General features: G+C 50.2%; 2 protein-coding genes across 16 annotated transcripts in view; one reads left to right on the top strand and one right to left on the bottom strand.

Annotated features, from left to right (window-relative positions):
• TMEM94 (transmembrane protein 94) overlaps window positions 1-13,490 on the top strand; it is a 46,666-nt gene extending 33,176 nt beyond the window's left edge. For 2 of the 3 annotated variants that reach the window (XM_082066847.1, XM_082066848.1), the window contains 15 exons: window positions 493-710; window positions 1,850-2,031; window positions 2,228-2,366; window positions 2,988-3,103; window positions 3,984-4,083; window positions 5,498-5,606; window positions 6,130-6,319; window positions 6,869-6,946; window positions 7,180-7,265; window positions 7,824-7,905; window positions 8,224-8,378; window positions 8,706-8,800; window positions 9,970-10,063; window positions 10,312-10,482; window positions 11,260-13,490. In XM_082066847.1, coding sequence (XP_081922973.1) covers window positions 493-710; window positions 1,850-2,031; window positions 2,228-2,366; window positions 2,988-3,103; window positions 3,984-4,083; window positions 5,498-5,606; window positions 6,130-6,319; window positions 6,869-6,946; window positions 7,180-7,265; window positions 7,824-7,905; window positions 8,224-8,378; window positions 8,706-8,800; window positions 9,970-10,063; window positions 10,312-10,482; window positions 11,260-11,332 — 1,888 coding nt within the window. In that variant the 3' untranslated portion in view covers window positions 11,333-13,490. The remainder of the gene's footprint in view (window positions 1-492; window positions 711-1,849; window positions 2,032-2,227; window positions 2,367-2,987; window positions 3,104-3,983; window positions 4,084-5,497; window positions 5,607-6,129; window positions 6,320-6,868; window positions 6,947-7,179; window positions 7,266-7,823; window positions 7,906-8,223; window positions 8,379-8,705; window positions 8,801-9,969; window positions 10,064-10,311; window positions 10,483-11,259) is intronic. The other variant, XR_014185500.1, reaches the window with a different exon arrangement.
• A 712-nt stretch (window positions 13,491-14,202) lies between these two features.
• Window positions 14,203-16,732, bottom strand: part of CASKIN2 (CASK interacting protein 2) — a 33,707-nt gene continuing 31,177 nt past the window's right edge. For all 13 annotated transcript variants that reach the window (XM_082066841.1, XM_082066842.1, XM_082066836.1 and 10 more), the window contains one exon: window positions 14,203-16,572. In XM_082066841.1, the coding sequence (XP_081922967.1) occupies window positions 16,476-16,572 (97 nt within the window). In that variant the 3' untranslated portion in view covers window positions 14,203-16,475. The remainder of the gene's footprint in view (window positions 16,573-16,732) is intronic.

Here is a 16,732-nt window from a genome sequence, read left to right as displayed (position 1 = left end):
AATATTGACTAAATGGAGACTTCACATATGTCTCTCTCCTGGGACCCAAACTTTGAAAGGCAATAGGAGAAAAGTCTGTTACAGAGCTGTCAGTTCCTTCCTTGGTGTTTATCTCCCTACAGACAAATTGTCTCTGATGAATTAAGCTTCTGCTGTCATGCAGTGAACTTCCTTGGAGACATCTGGCAGCCATTTAGAGCATATTATATTAATAAGTGTATTCAAAGAGTACTGTGTTCATACTCATCAGTCTGTCTGATGGGCAAACAGAAACATTCACCACTGCCCCTGTTGGAATCTGTGGTTTTGGTGCCACGTAGCGCCTGCCGCTTAGAGAATGCAGAAACAGTAAGGAAAGGCTTTTCAGAATCTCCGACCGCTCCTCATGGAACACATTTTCCCAAATAGCCAACTGTCGATTTCTGCATTGAACTACAGTGTATGTTTGGAGCATTTCTGCTAACTCTCTTTTTTTTGGTCTCTTCTATATAGGAAGAAGGTGTTAGATTTCTACCAGCGCGCCTGCCTCTCAGGATACTGCTCTGCCTTTGCGTACAAGCCAATGCATTGTGCCTTGTCCTCCCAGCTCAATGGCAAGTGCATAGAACTGGTGCAGGTCCCTGGGCAGAGCGCGATCTTCACATGCTGTGATCTCCCCGGAACCACCCCCATCAAACAGAGCAGTCGGAGGAATAGCTGGAGCTCAGATGGTACGTGTTTTCTGCATGGTCTATACTCAGATCTGCTGCGGGGCCAGGTGCTTGCTTTCTGATCAGTCTAGAGCTGTAAGAACATTGTTATTCAAAGTAGCAGATGGAAACTGAGAACTAAGGATTTCTGAAGTAGATGAATTTCCAGAGGAAGTAGCAGCTGGTAGGTATGTTTCTAGTTAAGTTATTGAAGCTCGCAAATAAATTTTTGTACTTGTGGGAAGTCTATTTCTTAAAGCAAACAACTGAGAGTCAAGACTTCTGTGTATTCCAATACTTTGTTCGCTGTTTGTCTAATTTTATGGAAATCACATATGCCAAGATTTTCAAATGAATTAAATGTATGGTGGTATGTGACTGTCCTCTGATGGATTTTGTTGCTGTGCTGAGGAACTGTTTCCCATGAGATGAATTGTGCATCTCCTCCAGAACAGCAATGGAAACTGAGAAACAAGCACATGCCATGACGTAACTCCAGGAGGCTCTTTTGGAAAACCAGTCTTAATCTTTCCACCTTGGTTTCTCATTCTGTAAAATGTGAATAATGGGGTTTCCAAAAGCTGAGAGGCAGTTGTGACAGTGTTTTCAAAACACTTTTCAGTCCCACCTGTGGCAAGCTTTGCAACTGCGTGAAGCGTTTCATTATTTGCTTCTTTGTGCTGCATCCACCTCCCCTTCACCACAGGCCGATGGTGAAGCAAACCTGTCACAGAGCCTTTGCAGGCTCTTTGGGAGTGTCTGCAATGTTGCTGGAGGGAACATGATCCAGTTGCTTTGCATCAGCCCCTCGTACTCTGATGCCACGCTGCCTCAGCTAGACTCACCATGTTGTTTAAGCACAATATGACGTGTTTAAAATGCACATGTGAACATTAGGCAGCAGACACCTTCCACCTCTCTGCCCAGTTCCTTGTGGCTGATCCCTGTCTTCTGTTTTGTCTTTTTCTTTTCCATGCAATTTGTATCCTTGGTCACATATGTGGGTGTCCTGAAACCGTTTCTGTGATTGGGTATGCTGGGACAAATGGATATCTCCTAATCTTTCCTTCTGCATGTCTGTATCTGCATGTTTGTGGGTATCTGATGCACATGTGACCCCTGTGTCTCAATGTGACTGCGTGTTGTTTGCATGCCTGAAGAAGGGATTGGGGAAGTGATGGAGAAAGAAGACTGTATCCAGGCTCTGAGCGGACAGATCTTCATGGGAATGGTCTCATCCCAGTATCAGGCCCGTCTCGACATTGTCCGCCTCATTGATGGACTGGTCAATGCCTGCATTCGTTTTGTCTACTTCTCCCTGGAAGATGAGCTCAAAAGCAAGGTAAGCTGTCTTTGCTGAACCCCCTGAACCTGCATGTCCCCTGGTTGTCTGGAGAGTTTGGCTCCAGTGCAATCTAAGGTTAATCTGATTCAGCTCACTAATGGGTCCAGAAGGTACCTCCACTCCAATATAGCCTTGGTCTGCAACACTCTGGCCTGCACAGCTACACTGAAATCTTCTGTCTGCTCTCCTACAGGTGTTTGCTGAGAAGATGGGTCTTGAGACTGGCTGGAATTGCCACATATCTTTAACGCCCAACGGTGATGTGCCTGGCTCAGAGATCCCTCCCTCTAGCCCCAGCCACGCCGGCTCTCTGCACGATGACCTACATCAGGGTGAGAGAACTGCGCCTAAGCCACTTTGAATGCCACGTTTCCTGAATGGTTCTTTTAAACCCCTTCATAGGTTCCTGTGTCCTCACCAGACACCTCATCCTTCAGAGCTCTGAGCACAAAACTGGATGGGCCTGAGGTGTGTGTGTGTGTGAGTGAGAGAGCTGTACACATATAGCCTTTCTACCCAGTCACTAACATAGTTTTTGGAAACAAACATCCTTCTCTGCACCAGCTGCCAAGATTTTACAACGGCTCATTAGTGCTTTTGGGTCTTGCTGGGGCCCTGGTCGAGCCACTGAGAGTCTCTTACCTGTGTGTTACTCTTTTCTCTGACTTCAGGTGGGATTGCTTAACTCTCTTCTTCCCCTAGAAGAAAAAAGAGAGCAGAACAGTTAAAGTATCGTGTCTCAAAAGAGCAGAGACTGGGCTCACAAATCTACCTCTGAGCAGATTAGTCATCTGAAAATACTGCATTTTAGATGATTGAGTGGGATCCAAGTGTTGCGAACCTAGAAAATCAGGCCTCATGTTTCCTGGCTTCTGCAGTGCCACGTGACTATACCATGTGGGTGGCAGAGGCAGGTTTGTGCTTATTGTTTCTGCTGTTTCTCTCTGCTCCAGTTTCTCGAGATGATGTGGAGGGGCTTCTGCTGATGGAAGAGGAAGGGCACTCCGATCTCATCAGCTTTCAGCCAACAGACAGCGATATCCCCAGTTTCCTGGAGGACTGTAACAGGGTGAGGCCACCTCTCCCTATACACCTTGTGCTGTCGTCATGGTCAGCACTATCAACTCATTACTCCCAGAGGGAATTTCTCTTTGAAGCCAACTGACTGACTGGTTTTCTTTGGGACTCCCCATTCCCCCCAACCCCTTCCAGCTGGGTATCTAGAGCTCAGCAAGTTTGGGATTCTCTCATACAATTACTTTTGCTGAACATTTATTTTCTCTGGAGTTTAGGAATAGAAATGACCACACGTGGGGTGATCTTGAGAGCCACATCTGTGCTGGGCAGGGAGTGGGAATGTGGGACAGAAGGAACTTTTTCTCTCCTCCACATATAAGCTATAGCTGGTGCTGCCCATTACTCAGAGTGCAGGACAAGCTCTTCCTGCCTCATAAGGAACTCAGACATGCTCAGCAAAGGTTACAGGAATATCAAAGAGAGATGCAGATTTAAACAACACAAAAAAACCCACAAAACACCAAAACAAAAACAACTATTAGGCCTGTTTATAGAAAGGAAGAACCCTCCCCTTGCTGTGTATTGGTGCGGCTGCAATTGAAATAGGAGATCTAGGTGCTGGGAGACAGCACATATTCTCTGACTATATTCTGCACACAGTCCTTAGAAATTCTCAAGCACTGTTTTATCATGCTGATCTTACACACCTTGAGGGTGAACACAGGCAGCTTGGCGTGTCAGTGTAGAACTTCAACAGAAGACATTCTACAGTGGCTTGGGAAAGCCACCTTCTGTCTTCAAGGATGTCAATTTGTGTCCGATCTTGAAGGTGCATAATTCTGGGAATCATAATTCTCGTTTCGACAGTTCCCACTGAAATGCCCCTCCCTCACACACACTCTCCTGCTTAGTCTTTTCTTTCTCTTTTTCAGGCCAAACTCCCACGGGGGATCCACCAGGTGAGACCTCACCTGCAGAACATAGATAATGTGCCTTTGCTGGTGCCCCTCTTCACAGACTGCACTCCGGAGAGTAAGTGGCACACAGCCTGGCTCTGTCCTGCTCCTCCCCGTTAACACCTGCCTCATCCACTTGCTCTGGCTCATCTGGGTGCGGACATGGGTGAAGGGAAGAGGATTCAGTCCGGAAATCTAGAAGGGCATTTTGATATTATTGTTGCTGTTGCTACCTGTGGGAAGCCAGGTGTCAGCTTTGTTTTAATGCAGCTGTTCCTTAGCTACAGGATTGGATTAAGAACAACTCCTTTCAATTTGCATTCAGAAGAGACACAAAAGCAAACATCCAAAATGCTACTGCCTTTTATTAAATAAGCATTATCAGTGTGCTAGGAGACTTTGATCTCTGCAACTCTCGCTGTCTTATATAACTCAGAAATCACTTCCCAGAAGCATTTTCCTCTGGCAGTTGCTATTAACACCTTCTGCTGCTTTGCAGAGTTTTTGATTGCAGAGACCAGTAAGGACAAGATTTCCTTATCTCTCTGAGAGATACGATTTTATTTAAGAAAGAGGCTGAGTGTTCAGCTGGCTAATACCTGTCCAGTCTACATTTTGTACCTCTGGGCACAGTTTACAGAGTGCCAGTGAGAACCAGTCACAGCTCAGTCCGCCCAGACATTCAGCACCCAGTAGATTTTCTCTCCCTTTTTGACAGAAGTGACAGTTTCTCACTTCATCTGACCCCTCGCTGTGCTGCAGATCCGGGTGCACCAGTCATTTAGATAAGTTGCTTACACAGGAATCTGCAGAGAGTGGGTTTGGATTTTCTTTTTTGCCTGGAGCATTCTAGAAAATACATATACACACAGAACACTGTGCACAGAGCTACAGAAGAAAAATCTGATCAAACAGCAGCTTTGATTTAGAGGCCCTGGGAGGATGTTGATAAAAAGATTGATGGAGGCTGGTGGGAGCGCAGGAACAGGGGCTGGTTCTGAGCATGGCCAAACATGGCACTGCTTTTAGAGTGGTTTATTATATTCCCTTTAGACTTAGAACAGTAGTGATGTGCTGCTGAGCAAGATTTAAAATATTTAAGGTTTGAATTATTTAGGTTTATTTAATTTTTGCTCTTATCTAACAAGGACATTTGATGCTGAAGCCATCTGTGTTACGTACCCAGGCTACACATACAGCTCTGGTCAGAAAAAGATGTGCTAGAGGTGCAGATCTCTGGGTCACAGTTCTGTGAATCAGAATTCAATTCCTACAGGAGACAGGGATCCAGGGCAGTTGGACTGCAATTAATTAGCAATCTAATTGTGTACTTTGACTTTGGATCTCACCAGACATGACTGATGAATATCAGTTGGAGTGACTTTAAAAGATCTAATTGCTTGTTATCCAGACTGGAAAGGGTGTGTGACACATTTATCTTTGTGTGCATAATGAAATAACACACTGTTTTTCCTTCTGTCCCTTTGCAGCCATGTGTGAGATGATCAAGATCATGCAGGAGTACGGGGAGGTGACTTGCTGTCTGGGAAGCTCTGCCAACCTGCGGAACAGCTGCCTCTTCCTGCAGAGTGATATCAGGTGGGGCAGGATCCAGTCCTCCAGCTTAGTGAGTGCTCAGCCACAGGTCACACCAGACCTGTGGATCATGCAGGGAGATGCTCGCAATTGCTTTGTCCATTATTAGCTGTATTTGTCTCCATATGGGACATTTGGGTGGTATTGGGTGGGTTGATTACTTAGGTCTCTTGACACACAGTGATATTTCTCTCCATCTTTGAGAGGAAGCCATTACTCTTGCATGCTGAACTATTGTGCACCAGCTGGCATTACAAATGCTTCTTATTGGGTAAAACAGTGGAAGGGCCCCTCTGAATCAACCAGTTTGTTGACATTGAGCCACAAACCCAAATGTTTGTTATTCTCTGGGAATAACTGCAAGTCTAGGGAGATTGATCCTAAACTCATGTCACAGCTCAGGACTTCTCTACCAGCAAGGCAGACAGAGGTGGCACAGCGCAACTCTACAAGCTGGGCTGCAGTGAAATGTAGTTTTTCCTCTGGAATGAGGACTTTCACTAATGCTGCTGTGCTGTCCTTGCAGTATAGCACTGGACCCTCTCTACCCATCTCGCTGCTCCTGGGAGACTTTTGGCTACACCACCAGCACCACCATGACACACGTCTCTGATGAGCTCACCCCACTGCAGCTCTCAGGGCAGCTCAACAGCCTGCCTTGCTCCATGTCCTTCCGCCAAGAGGAGAGTACCAGCATCATCAGGCTGATAGAGCAGGTAAGCCAGGCCTATCCCCTCTCTAGTACTCACCACACTGCCTGCAGCTCACAAAGAGCAAAGCCAGGAGCTGATGTGAACATTCATATCAAGTTGCCTACAGTAAGCTGCCAGCATTAGCTTTTCTCATGTCTCCTGTCCTTTTGTTCAGGAAGCACAACAGCAATGCTGTTCCTGCCCTGCTGGTCCAAGGTGTAGGGGATGGTTTGGGAATGGTGCTTTGTGGCAACAGAACATGAATATTGTTCAACTGGATAAAGTATAAACTTGCACAGATCCCTAGCCAGACAACAACGCAGCACTAAGGAGAAGTGTTAGCCCAGAAAAGCCAGGAGGTTTAAACAAACGTAGCTTTTGGCTAAATTCTGCCTTCACAGCCTCTGCATCTAGACAGGATACCTTCCCCTTTTGCTTACAGTGTGTCTGGATCCTCTCCCCTCCCACTTCCCCTGCAGGCCCCATGTTCTGCCCCTGCCTGCCAATAATTGCTCTTGGCCGATAACTGCTCCCATCACAACGAGGGCTCTGAGGGCTTGTGCTTCCTTCCAGGCCAGGCATGCAACGTATGGGATCCGCAAGTGTTTCCTCTTCCTGCTGCAGTGCCAGCTGACCTTGGTTGTCATTCAGGTGAGTCCTGGCCTGCCTCGGGACAGCATTTAGCTCAGAGGACAGGAGTGCTAGCATGGATGTGGGTGGCTGCAGTGGGGCAGCCTCACAAGAGAGGAAGGTGGCCTTCAGTCGGGTTTACACAGCTTAGTTACGAGCTCATCCCAGTGTTTTGGGAGAGGATGGTGGTGTCTTAAATATCTAGATTATCCCAGCACTGTTCATGCTCTTCTCTCTGGATTGTTCCCGTCCAGTTCCTCTCCTGCCTGGTGCAGCTGCCCCCCATCCTCAGCACCACAGACATCGTGTGGCTCTCCTGTTTCTGCTACCCACTGCTCAGGTGAGTCTATGAGACAGGGTGGAATCTCCTGCCTCCCACCCACAGGATGTACAGACCAGTCCCCCAGCCTCACTGTGTCCATGATAAAAGAAAGCTGACATCAGCCACAGCATGCTAAGGCAGCTGTAAGGTTTACTGCAAGCACCTGCTTTAGCAAGATGCTTGGAAATGCAAATAGGAGCATTTGTGTACAGCTGTGTTAGTCCTGCATGCAAACTGCTGTTTTCTTGTGGCTTGAACCTCCAGCAGAAAAATCATCTTGTAATCCTGATAATGTTGCACTGCCTGGAGTGTGATGGACAACCTGGAGTGTCAGGCAGAGGCCAAGGTACCATGGGGGGTTTTCCCCATCAGACATGGAGATCACCTCTCTCCCTGCCTGCACCTGCCGTGAATGACACCTTTTACAGCATACGCTTAAGGCAGTAACCAGACAAATGCTCATGCTCCAAGCAGTCCAAGGAGGTTATTTGGGTTCAAATGTTTGACAAAAATCTAAAAAAGAAATAGCTCTGGTACTTGAGCTTGCCACTGAGAGATTAACTTACCTTTCTGCAGCATCTCACTCCTGGGCAAGCCTCCCCACAGCTCCATCATGACCATGGCAACAGGAAAAAACTTGACTTCCATTCCTAAGAAGGTAAGTGACCCATCAGATCAAAATTGTTCATGTATTTTTCTCTGCTGCTTTGTCCCAGCATTAATGCATAGCTGAGGCCCTGTGTCTTCCCAGATGCCTTGGTAAACTGATCATGGCATGAGCTGTGTGATCCAGAAGCCTGTCATGGACAGGAAGGGAATCCCTAGTACCAGCACACCCACAGGGCAGATCCTCAGTGCAGCATCTCATCTGTACCACAGCTTGTCTTTTGCAGCCACTGGTTCCTGATGGTTCATGTGGGGGATGCTGGGCGAGTGACATGCCCATGTCATCCCCACACCTCTCCCTTCTTCACAGACTCAGCATTATTTCCTGTTCTGCTTCCTGCTGAAATTCAGCCTGACCATCTGCTCCTGTCTCATCTGCTTTGGGTTCACACTGCACGAGTCCTGCAAAGAGGTGAACGCTACCAGCCTCAATTTCACAGCCTGCTCCTCCATCATGCTGCACAGGTGAGGAACTGAGCCTGGCACACACTCTGTTCACCCCACAGGGCCTGTGACTCTTGCCCTTCCCAGGCAGGGCTGATTCCCCTCTAACAACCTTCAGACTCTTGCATGATCCAGCTATAACAGCTATACAGCAGGCTGGGTGCTCTCCCTATAGCCTTGACAATTGCATCTTTGGAGCACTTGCTCACTGTTGCCCCTGCGGACAGCCTGACTCCAAGCTCACACTTGGTTCTCTCAGCTATCAGAGGAGAACATGGCCCTGGTGGGAACAGACCAGACCATAAGTCCTCACTGGTGACTTCTCTCCTGTGTCTTCTCATTTACTAGCAATGCTGATGGTGCTCCTGACTGGTTTGGGACATTTTCCAATGCTCTTCTTGTAGCCCAGAAGCTCACAGCTGGCCTGATTGTTTTACACACAGGTAAGTCCCTGTTCCCAGATCTCCCCTTCCCCACTCTGGGCAAAAACTTGCATCCTTTGCCTCTTTCTTTGCCCCCTATGCCAGAGCACAAACTCCATGGTCAAAGCAGACAGTGCAGTAGCCTATCCGCCCCTTATCTTACTAAACATTGCCCTAACTGATTAAAGGCAGCACATTCAGAGCTGATTCTTCAGCTTTTACCAACCTGGCAAAGTGCTGATTCCTTTCCAGTCTCCCCAGAAGAGCAGCATCCCTCTTTGCCTTCTTGCAGCATCCTGCAGCTCTCCAAAAGTATTCTGCGCCTCCAAAGTCCTTATATGCCTGCTGCTATTTTGTGAAGCACCCCATTTCCTTCACCCAAATAGCACTGGTGCAGCTGTGACTCTCTTGGAGCTGGAAGCCTTTTTAAACCCTCTGGAAGGAGGGGGAGCCAGCTCCTGGCTGACCCTCATCACCTGCACACAATTGCCTGGCAGAGCAGGTCCAGCTGCTCTCTGACAACCTTAAAGAGTCTCTGCTCTCTTTCCGCCATGTCATGGGGTGCTGTGCCTTGATGCCAGGCAAAGCATCACATGTTGAGATGTGGGGGGTGTCCAGGCCAACAGAAACACTTCTTGATTTGACAGGCAGCTCTGCTTTGCAGAGAGGTGGTGTGCATTATTGGTTTGTGTCCTTCAGACCACTGAGGTTAGGCAGGGCTGCTCTGCCTGGCGGGTGGGAAATGCAGTTTTGAAGAGCCCAAGCAAAAGCTGAGCAAATGCTGTGTCCTGTGCACCCAGCTCTGGGTCTCTGGCTAAATAGCTTTCTCCAGGCTGGAGTTTGCCACTGGTGCAGGCCTGCAGTGACCCAGAGGAAAGGGCATCTCCCACCTCCCTGCTCCCTAGTTCTGGTCCTTTGCCTGCACTGGTTTAGTCTGCCAGGCTGTGAACCACCTCTGGGACCCCCGCAGTGAGTAAGGCTGTGCTGTATTACTACTGCCTTCCTCACACCCTACGTATCTGGGGACTCGGTGTGGCTGTGGAGTCTGGTCTAAAAGGACCTCAGATTAAAGGTTGGTTTCAGGGACATAAACCCCATATCCTTTTGGAGTAACAGTGGCTGGTGTATATTGTAAAGCATTGTATCTGTGTGTATTGCTAGATAACCCCCTCTTCCATCTGTCCCCTTAGTGTTCATATCCATCACCCACGTCCATCGCACCAAGCCGTTGTGGAAGAAGAGCCCCCTCTCCAACCGGTGGTGGACACTCACTGTGGCTGTTGTGTGAGTATTCCCAGCCCTGATGAGGCAATTCCACAACGCTGGAGGAAGGAGGGCTCTAGACCTGCTCCAGCACCAGTTTGCTGGTGCTGAGGAACATGATAGGACATGGCAATTGTTCTCCACTGCTGAATTAGTGAAAGGTCTCTGTTGTAAACTCAGGAGTGTTACAGGGCCTGAACCCTGATCTACAGATCCTGGGGAAGCTTGTTGGCTCCACTGAGATTTGCTGTGTCTGTTTATGATCTTAGGTTGCTGGGGCAAGTGGCACAGACTGTCCTGGACCTGAAACTCTGGGAAAATCTCAATTCTTCATTGACCTTTAACCACGTTTCCATCTCTCCGGTCTCATGGCTCCTGGGTTTTCTTTCCTTGGTCCTTGTGGTTATCATCAATGAGATTGTCAAGCTGCACGAAATCAGGTACAGGGTAGAGAAAGGGCTGGAGCCTCACTCCAGCCTGGCTTTGAGCTGCAGAAAAATGGTGCACAGGGAACAGGGTGGGGAATAAAAAGGAAAATATGATTGCATTGTGTAAATCACCTGGCTGTGGTGTGCAAGCTCACGTTCCACCTCTCAGGGAGGAAGCACAGGGCAGGAAAGAGGGTCAGGGCAGTGATTGGGAGCAGGAAGGGAGGCCAAAATTTCGTTATCTCAAACCAATGAGAGGGAGACAGCCAAGGTCTATGAAATACTAGTATGGAATTGGAGTGGGCTGTTCTCTCCATCTCATCCCATGAGGACAGAGAGGCATTGAATCACAGTGGAGGAAGTACGTCCTCACACAGTGCCTGGACTGTGGGACTCATTTTCACGGGAAGTGGCTGAAGCCAATAATTAATAGCAGGCAAAGCGACTGGCTGTTCTTTGTAGCACAGGGAGCAGCCAGAGCTGGGAGTTAACGCTAGTGAGCATTGATTCAGGAAAGGGGTTGGTGAGGAAAAGCAGCAGGGATAACAGGGAACCTCGATGGGTACACAGCCGCTGTCTCTGTTCATGGGAAGGGCTTCTGGACCTTTTTCTGCTGTGTGTGTCAGACTTGGCTGGATGGGGTAGAACTGAGACCATGGGTTTCTCTGAATTCGATTCCCCTCCCAGTGTACCACAGGGCTCAGGCCAGGGCTTCCCTGCTTTTTGGAGCTGCACAGCCTTGTTTGCCTTTCACCCCTCCACATGCTGACTCTCTTCTCCCTTCTCCAGGGTCCGGGTCCGTTACCAAAAGCGACAGAAGTTGCAGTTTGAAACAAAGCTGGGCATGAATTCACCATTTTAAACCCTCCCAGCTCAAGTTCCCTGGAGCCAGGGCCACAGAGCTGTACGCTGCACTGGGAGAGTGGCTGCACCAACGCCTCGGGGAGTTTTCCCTCACACATGCAAGCCAGGCAGTCTCCTTGCAAAACTCCATCAGCACCTTCCAGGGGGCCGCAGGCAGGGCACTGCTGTCAAGATCCCCCAGCAGGTATGCAGCCCCTCCCCAGCCTGCTAGGGTGCTCTCAAGAGAGCCTGCAAGCTCTGGAGGCTGTTCAGGCTGCTCTTCCTTTATTTATTTGTTACTAAAGGTTTTTGTTAGGATAATGGTGACGCTGAAATGAAGTGACTCCTTCCCTCTGTGTGAGCAGATGGGTTTGCTGGACCTGACAGGAGAATCCGGGGCCGGCAGGGGAGACATGGGGCTTCTGAAACAAAAGGTTTAAACCCATTTTGTTTTTCCATCTCTGCACATTCTCCTGGATGATGCATGTGTGTGCCTGCCCTCACCTACCTCCCTGTGTCCTGGAGGGAAGGAGCCATCTCTCCTGGGTGCCAGGCCAAGGCTGGACCAGACCTGCCCTCTAGCGTTGTTGCTTCCACCATATGCCAGCTGTTGAGAGCTTCAAGAGAAGAGGGATGAGACAGGGTTTTAAGAAAAGCTGTCCGCGTTTGACCTGAGGGATCTGGTGCAGAGCGAGGGCAGCTCTGCCTGCTGGGAGTCAGCATGGCTCAGCTTCCGCCAGCCCTGTTGAACCAGCTCTTATCTGCTTTGACAACCCCCAAAGAGGTTTATAACTGTCCTCCTTTTTGTGATTCGAGTTGCTGTTCCGCTTCAGTAAAATGCCTGTTTGAGAGGGGCATAGCTAGAGATAAACCCTGAGACCTGCCTATCCTGCTGTGGAGGGAGGGGGACGTCTGTGCAGGTGGGATATCTGTGTCTTGCGGCTGTGACTAACACAGGGCTGGACAGCGGCTCCTTCCCCAGCTCTGGGATTGTGCTGCATCCAGTACTTGCTCTCCAAGGCCCAGGGAAACCCCCCTCCTCATATCTTTCTGTGATAGTGTTTGGAAGTCTCTCTCCTCCATGCTGCCGCTCTCACCTCTGTTCCCTGTTTTTCTGGAGGTCTCTTCTTCGTTTGAGTGGGGGATGCCTTCCCCTGAGAGCTGCTGCAAACTGTGATTTGCCCCAGTGTGGCACATGTGCTCTCGAGCTTGGAACAGACCCCTGCTGCACTGGGAACACTGGTGCGGCTGGGGGCTGACAGTCAGGGGCCACACAGGAGCACACGGGCTTGGATACCGGAATATTTGCAGCTCATGGAGATGTTGACTCCCTGCTTAGTTCTAAAAACTGGCCAAAGCAGGTAAATCCTGGCACTATTTTTGCTCCCAATATTAACACACTACAATATAGGGCTCTTACTTCCCCTTTGGCCCCCGAGACTAACAAAGGGGTGCTGGTCCTTCCCTGGCAGGCAGGGAGCTGGCTGGGACCCCCAGCTCTGCCCTGCTGCTCCACCTCGTCTTCCTCACGTTTCAGCAGAACCGGAGCACGCACAGTCCTGTGTGTCTGAGCAATACCCTGCTCCTGCTGCGGCTCTGGAAGGAGAGCAAAGCAGGGGCAGCTCACAGGGGGTTCTAATCTCCGCTGTGGCCAAGCCGAGCTGGAGGCAGAGGCAGCACCGAGCTGCTCGCAGCTCTTCCTGCAGAGAAACCTTCCCCCAGCCCTCAGCTCTTGCCATTAACTGTGGTAGGTGACAAAAGGCAGCAGATACCGGGGCTTCCTGCTGGTTGCACCTTGCTCTGGAGGAGGCACCTCCAAGGTTTCCTTCTCCAGGCGATCACAAATCGTTATTTTCCTGCACCCTCCTTCCCCTGCTAAGCTTGGAGGGAGCCGAGGCGGACAAATGAGCCTTTGGGATGGTGTTGCCAATGCCACCCTTCCCTCGGCCACTGAGGTGTCCAAGGGTCAGCATGCACGGCTTCAGAGAGAAATTTCCTACATCAAGATGTTTTTAAATGGTGTATATTTTATATTAAATTTTTTGGGATGTATGTAAAAAATATTTGATTTGTATTAAAACTTGTAAATTGTATTAAAAAAAAAAAAAAAAGGAAACAAACCCAGACCCACATGCATCCAGTGTATGAATGGCAATATATGATTCTCTTGGATAACACCCAGTGAGAGCAGGAGAGCGTTCGCACCCAGCAAAGAGAGGAGATAAAATTGTGTGTCATAGGGTCCAAGTTACCCATTGTAGGGGAGTTACCTGGCTCACCTGTTGTAGGGACACAGCCTGAGAGCTTGATACTCCCGGGACCTGGATCCTGGCACTTTTTCCTACTTTCTGCTCAGCTTTGGGCAAATCTGTCCAGCTCCACCTGCCTCTTCCTACAGAACAACAGTCCGGTTCCCTCGCGGTCTCCCGGACCCAGGTGCAGCGAGGTGGTTGTTCAGACACTGCGCCGGCCCTGCCAGGTGTGACAGCGTGAAACCCGCTGGGGAACAACGCGGTGCTGAGCTGGGACGGGCACCGCGGTGCTGGAGAACAGCAGCGTGGCAAGGTGAGGAGGCCCGGGCTTCTTGTTCTGAGCAAAGCAGGAGCTGGTGTCACCGTGGCCGTGCTCTGGTCACCAAGGGGGATGGAGAAGCACTAGCAGGACATCTGTTCCTGATGGCGATGGTCAGGCAAATACGGTTTGTTCCAACTCTTACACCGCGTTACTGCCGTGGTGGTAAAACTCAAACTGAACATTAACCCAGGGCAGATTATCCGAGGAAACCCAGATCTTAAGCACTCGAGGGGCAGGACAAAGCTGATCCTCCATGAACTTAGAGCAGGAGACAAGCTTGTGCGATTTGACACGAAGGACACAACTAGGCAAAACTATCAAAAGGGTAAAATATGCCCCACTGTTTAATAGAATTTAGTCTTAATGGATGTTAGTGGAAAACAAAACACATGATTAACACAAACAGAGCAGATGGTTTAAAATCTGTTGTCAGTCTGGTGATTACACGGGCTATTTTTTCCCCTCACTGTCTTGCTGCATGGAGCAGGTGCAGCCGGGGTCAGTTAGTCCCACTTGCAGTGTACATAACTTACACTCCGTACAGTAGCTTCAAAATAGAGATCTAGACCTTAAAAAATAGGCATTCTTCTGCAAAATCAAATGTTAAGTTCCCTTATTGGCAATGAGAGCAGCGTGGTGCTGCCCTCAGGTGGCTCAGACAGCGACAGCTCCACCCCAGTGTCCTCATCCCTGACCCTAGAGTACAAGACTTGCAGTTCTGGTTAGTAAATATATATATAATAAATCACATTTAAAATATATACATTGGCGTTTAAAAAAAAAAAACCAACATTTACAGTTTATCAACATTGGAAAAAAATAATTGGGCTTGTCCCAGGTTGACTCATGAGAGTAAAAAAATCAGTTTTAAAAGGTTTCTGCAAACCTTTTGATAAAGTGCCACTGGTTGTAGCTATTGAAAAACAATCGGGTCCACGACGTAGCACTTGCCTGTCAGACACGGTCACTTAAATACACTCAATGTGATAGATAAATCAGAGCAACCAACTAGATGGGAGAGAGGGGTCTGAACCACCTCAAACTGACCTCAAGTCCCAGCCAATGATGTGATTTCTTTTTTTTAGGGTTTTTCAATGTATTTGAGCCCCAGAGCCAGGCTGGCAGCTCCCAGGGGCTGCTCCCCCGTGGGGACGAGGGGCTGCAGAGCCGATCCCATCGCAAACTCCCAAAAAGGCTGGGAAACAACCACCTCTTCGGCCACCTTCTCCCTCTCCAGTTTGCATTGGTGATTTTTTTAAAAGGGGGGAATATGTGGAATTTTTTTTTTTTTCCCTTTGTTTGGAATTTTTGTAGCAAATGGCACTTCAGCACAATCTTAGGTTCCCTTCTGGTGCTCCGATGCTTTCATGTGCTTGGCATGCCGAGCGCAAGCCAAGTTCGGGGCTCTTAGACATATTTAGACATGCACTACTGAACAGATCCTGCTAGAGACATCTGTCTTGGAGCTATGCAGCCGTTCCTACCGCTTGGATGAGACGAGCTATCGCTGCCGTTCCCCGGCCACGGGGCTGCGACCGCGCGGAGCCGCTGCCGAGCTGAGCTCCCGGTGCGCGCGGGGTCACAGAAACATCCCACAGATTCCCAAACGCTGCTACTGTTCAACAACCCTCACGGCGGAGTTTGTGCCAGCAGCTCCCCGCAGGGAGCGCGACTGGGAAAACGGACCATTTTCTCCCCAAAAAAAGGGATGGGGTGGGAGGGAAGCGCTAACCATGCTGCTACCTCACCCTGGCAGCCGTGGGGTGGAGGTTTGCATCGGCACGGTGTCGGCAGAGGGCAGCCTGCGTTTAGCAGCACGATCCAGGCGGACTGGCACAAACGCAGGGGCCTTCGGCACTGCCGTCACCATCCTCACGGCCCTGGGAAGGGGCAGGGAGGTCTCGTGTCCGGCAGAGCGTCCGCTGCTCCGCAGGCTGCGCCAGCCCCGTCTCGGGTTCGCGGGTCCCACCGGAGGGATTTCCATCCACTTGGATTACACGCCGCCCTGACGCTGACGCATTTGGAAAAGCAACAAATAAAGCAGGAAGGTTCCTTCTCGCTCTGCAAGCTGCCAAATTGCGACAAGCCCTGTCTTCTTTTAGCTGCTGTCAGGCCTTGCTGGGGTTCGGATCTGCTCAGTAAATAGCCAGCTCGGTGGCGGCTGCATGGGGAGGTCTCTCTTCTGACACATTGTTGGCAGGGGATAAATAATGAGAGGCAGGACTCAGCAATGCAGCGGGGAAGGAAAAAGGTCCCTTGTGGAGGCTCCTTGGCTCTGTGCAAGGATGTGAGGGCTTCTCCGAGGCCTCCAGGACCGCGTGTGCAGCCCCTCTGCGCTCTCCTCCTGCTGCCAGTCCGGTGGGAAAGGCCTGACCCCCTCGGAAACCGGCCCGCGGCCGCGCCGGCGCGTGTGGCACGGAGCTGGGTGGGCAGGAGGGGCGGCTGCGTTCCCAGCGCGGCGCAGAGTGCTGGGATGGAGGTGGCTGGGGAGACCCGAAGGCACCACTCGGTGCCGGGTCTGCTCTCCCCCCGTCTGGAGGGCACTGGCGGAGCAGCCGGAGGCGAGGAGGGGAAGGAGGGAGCAAGTCTCAGTCCAGCATCGCATCCAGCTGGTCGGCCAGGTCATCGAACATGTTGCTGATGTCTTCCAGGATGTTCTTGGCTGAGTGCACGGCCCTGGGGTGGCTGGGGAGGAAAGGGACAGAGTCAGAACATCGCTCAACGGCCTCAGGTGCTGATGGGGTGGGGTTGGCCAGGCTGGACACAACCCTCCTGGTGTGACCCAGTGTGGCACACGCGTGTGCCCGCACACAGCCCTTCGCCTGCCCTCGCTAGGGCCTTCCCA

The sequence above is a fragment of the Streptopelia decaocto genome (assembly GCF_964273445.1).
Source record: "Streptopelia decaocto genome assembly, chromosome: 16".
Classification (NCBI taxonomy): Eukaryota; Metazoa; Chordata; class Aves; order Columbiformes; family Columbidae; genus Streptopelia; species Streptopelia decaocto.
The sequence above is the reverse complement of the archived record's forward strand: the minus strand, read 5'-3'. Positions and strand labels throughout refer to the sequence as shown.